This window comes from Acanthisitta chloris, unplaced genomic scaffold (genome assembly GCF_000695815.1).
Source record: "Acanthisitta chloris isolate BGI_N310 unplaced genomic scaffold, ASM69581v1 scaffold16153, whole genome shotgun sequence".
Lineage (NCBI taxonomy): Eukaryota > Metazoa > Chordata > Aves > Passeriformes > Acanthisittidae > Acanthisitta > Acanthisitta chloris.
In genome coordinates this window covers 7,439-11,424 of record NW_008665569.1, presented here as the reverse complement: position 1 = coordinate 11,424, position 3,986 = coordinate 7,439, and the positions used below count along the sequence as shown (strand labels likewise).

At 47.5% G+C, this 3,986-nt stretch overlaps 1 protein-coding gene across 1 annotated transcript in view; it reads right to left on the bottom strand.

Annotated features, from left to right (window-relative positions):
* Positions 1-654: 654 nt before the first annotated feature.
* Positions 655-3,986, bottom strand: part of L2HGDH (L-2-hydroxyglutarate dehydrogenase) — a gene marked incomplete at its 5' end in the record, with an annotated part of 10,389 nt that continues 7,057 nt past the window's right edge. The window contains 3 exons of the mRNA XM_009071813.1: positions 655-850; positions 1,634-1,765; positions 2,727-2,884. Of these exons, the coding sequence (XP_009070061.1) occupies positions 655-850; positions 1,634-1,765; positions 2,727-2,884 (486 nt within the window). The remainder of the gene's footprint in view (positions 851-1,633; positions 1,766-2,726; positions 2,885-3,986) is intronic.

Below are 3,986 nucleotides of genomic sequence, written 5' to 3'. Positions count from 1 at the left end.
TCAGCTCTATGGAAAACACAGTGATCAGACAGAGTATCTGAATTGCCTATCTAAATTGACTTGTGTTTGGTAATCCCATTTAAGCTCATTTTTCTGTGAAATACCCTACATTCATGTCAAAGGCTCTGAATATTGTTTCCAATCTCTGATAAAGCCCTTAATTCCATACCAGCAGGACCCTTAAGCAGAGCTTATCCTTCTATTCCATTACTTTAATGTAATCCAGGGCCTGCAGACTCCAATTTAAATGGAATCAGAGAGTGAGCACACAGAGAACCACCTCATGCCTGTGGTTTTCCAGACCCACCAGCTCTGCAGTGTGGAATGAGAAGGCAGTGTTGAGACCAGAGGCATGGGAAGTCCATGTGGATAATCCCACCATGAGGCTCTTCCTGCTCCTCCTCATGTTGTGCCTCTCCACAGGCTGGTCCTGCTCAGGTGGACAAACCTTCCTTGCAGGTGGCTGTGCCTCACCAGGCACCACAACTCCTTTATTCATGACACTGAGGAGTTTTGGGCTGGCAAAGGGAACATTCCAAACACTGGTCATGCACCAGTGCTGCTCTGCCACCACACTGCCTGTTGGATCTGTGTCCTTAAAGGAGTTCACTCAGTCCCACATTCCAGAGGGTAAAACCTCCCTACTCCTGCCAGTCACAGCTGAAATCGTTGCTTCACCTCATCTGCAATCATCTTGGCTATGGCAAGGGAGGAGGTAGCAGCAGGAGAAGGAGCATTTCTGACATGGAGAACTCTGCTCCCAATGTCTCCAGTGCCTCCATCGAACACAAAGTCATCGACCAAGTTGCCATTGCTGTCCAAGGCTTGAGCTCTCACGCCAGAGGGACCCCTGGACAAGGAAAGAGGAGCTAACAGCAGGAAGGAAACGTTGTCTGAGGTCAGAAAATAAATTCCCTTGTGATGCTGTCCCAAGGAAATAGTGAGGAAGGCACAGCAAGGAGTCAAAGCCCAGTCAGGGAAGTTTAACACCTGTGAGGCAGAGTGGGAGATGTCTCACAGTCATTCAATCACTGAGGCTGGAAAAGACCTCCAACATCGTGAGTTCAACCTGTGACCCATCACCACCTTGTCAACTAGGCCAGAGCACTAAGTGCCACATCCAGTTGTTCCCTGTACACCTCCAGGGATGATGACTCCACCACTGCCCTGGGAATCCCATTCCAATGCCTGACAGCCCTTTCCAGGAAGAAATCATTACCACAAAACAAGGGCAGACAGCCAAGCAGAGGATCTTCCCTGTCCTTCCTGATTGAGAAGTCACTCTCCTCCCCCCACGCAAACATAATTTGCCTTTCCAAGAAGGAAAGTACAGTTCTGGTGTTCCTAACAGCAGAAGGACATGGAACTGTTGGAGCAAGTCCAGAGGAGGCCACAAAGCTGATCAGAGCACTGGAGCACCTTCCCTACAAGGACAGGCTGAGAGAGTTGGGGCTGTTCAGCCTGGAGAAGAGAAGGTTGTGTGGAGAGCTCAGAGCAACCTGCCAGGAGCTGAAGGGGCTCCAGGGAAGCTGCAGAGGGACTCTTGGGTAGGAACTGCAGTGATGATTGATACTGTTAAAAGAAGAGATTTAGCAAGCTACTGGGTGTTACTAAGAGGAAAGGTTTCTTTTACCTGAGCACATCATTGACAGTGACCTCAGGGATGAACTTCTGAAGCTGCTTCACCTGTGCACTAAGGAAACAGGCTCTGTACATCTCTCCCATGCCATAGGACAGGTTCCTCAGCACAAGCTTCCATAACCCTCTGCAGAGAAAACAAATTGCAGCAGTACGGACAAATCTTCCATCAAAATGCAGCCAGGGTAAACTAGCACTGTGTAAGAATGCAGCAAATGCAACTGCGTGGCAGAAGTTCCCATTCCAAACACCAGGAATACTACAACGCTTTCTATTTGAGAAATACATGTTTGTCCTTCCCTGTTGCCACAAACTTGTTTACAGGGATGTAGCACTGCATTTACATTCTTCCTCTGGGAATCAACTCTGGACTGGTTTGGGCTGGAAGGACCTTAAAGCTCATCTCATCCCACCCCCTGCCATGGGCAGGGACACTTTCCACTAGCCCAGGGTGCTCCAAGCCCTGTCCAACCTGGCCTGGAACACTTCCAGGGATGGAGCAGCCAGAGCTGCTCTGGGCAACCTGTGCCATCACCCTCACAGCCAAAGAATTCCTTCCCAATATCCCACCTGTCCTTGCCCTCTGGCAGTGGGAAGCCATTCCCCCTTGTCCTGTCCCTCCAGGCCCTTGTCCTAAGTCCCTCTCCAGCTCTCTTGGAGCTCCTTTAGGCACTGAAAGGGGCTGTAAGGTCTCCCTGCAACTTCTCCTCTCCAGGCTGAACACCCCCAGCTCTCTCAGCCTTTCTCTCTTCCAAGCATCCTCTGCAGGTATTTTAATTACACTGTCTAGGTTGATTAAAACATTACACTGCACTGGACCAAACCCAACCCTGGAAGAGCTCCACCAGCCCCAGCATGGCCCAGCAGCACCTCCAGTGAGCAGCCACATTCCCAGGCTGGCTGAGACATGCCTTGGTCCTTTATGAAAACTCAAACATTAGGTCACATGAAGTGAGTGTCTCGAAGAAGTCCAATCTTATCAGCACAACTCTCTCTAAACACACCAAAAACATGCAAAAAAAAGAGGTGTTTTGATAAGAATTAGCTTCTATGGGTCACATTCAGCAGACAATAAGACAAGGCATTACCTGTATGTCACAGCATCTAAAAAGTCTCCAGTGCTGAAGTCAAACAGTTTGTAGCCTTCTCTCTTAAAGGCTAACACTGCATTAGGCCCAAGCCAAACACTGCCATCCATCCTGGGTGTGAAATGGAATCCCAGGAAAGGGAACCGAGGGTTGGGAACCTAGAGCAGGACACAACAGTTATTACAGCTCTCCCAAACAGTAAATTTCCTATTTTATTGCCAATCGCTCCACAAAATTCAAGTTCTAACCACACAATTGGCTCCTGCACTAGTTCTTCTGCTTGTTGATTGTGCAGTTATAGCAGGTAATTAATTAAACACTGAAATCTAAGGCTGCACTGGGATGAAAGGAAAACAAACAACAGGGAAAAAATTCTGCATGGTTCTCAGGATATAAACCAACCCACAACAAACCCAGTGACACCTTAATGCTATTCACCAGCAGCATTTACACTGCAATAAAATAGATTACAAAATATTAGGAAGACACTATTAGTCTATTGCTCAAAACAAGCTGCACTTAGCAGGGTGATTAATGCTAATCATAATCTGAAGCAGTTTTGCTTGTTCTAGTTCCTCCCTCCCATCCCATGACAGGATCCAGGTGAGAAGAGATCAGACTCAATGCCCAGGGTTCCACAATTTTCCTCAAGACCCAGAGCTCAGACAGGCAGTGTGCCACATACTGCAGGAATGAACTAAAGTGCTCCTCAGAAATTCTCTCTTCTTCTATATAACTACACATTCTCTCTGGGATGGCTCCTCTTCATCCCACTATTTGTCTGTATCAGATGGCAGAAGGTTGTCCTTTTCCTGGCATGTCTTTTTTTTATGAGACAAAATAAAGCTAATTCCAAAATGTGGTTGAAGAGACAATTATCTAAATCACAGAACTATGGAATCTCCTGAGATGGAAGGGACACACAAGGATCATCAGTCCAACTCCTGCCCTGCCCAGGACACCCCAACACTCCACCCTGTGCCTGAGAGCATTGGCCAAACACTCCCTGAGCTCTGTCAGCCTTGGGGCTGTGACCACTGCCCTGGGGAGCTGTTCCAGTGCCCTAACACCCTCTGGGGGAAGAACCTTGTCCTGATATCCAACCTAACCCTCCTCTGACAAAGCAACTCTAAGTGTCGGGTATTAACACACCAATATCTAAGTAATTACTTACTTACTGTTGTCCTTCACTGACTTCTGAATCTTGAATAGAAATTTATTTTAGAACATGAAGAAAGAAGACATATTTTTGGGGATGTG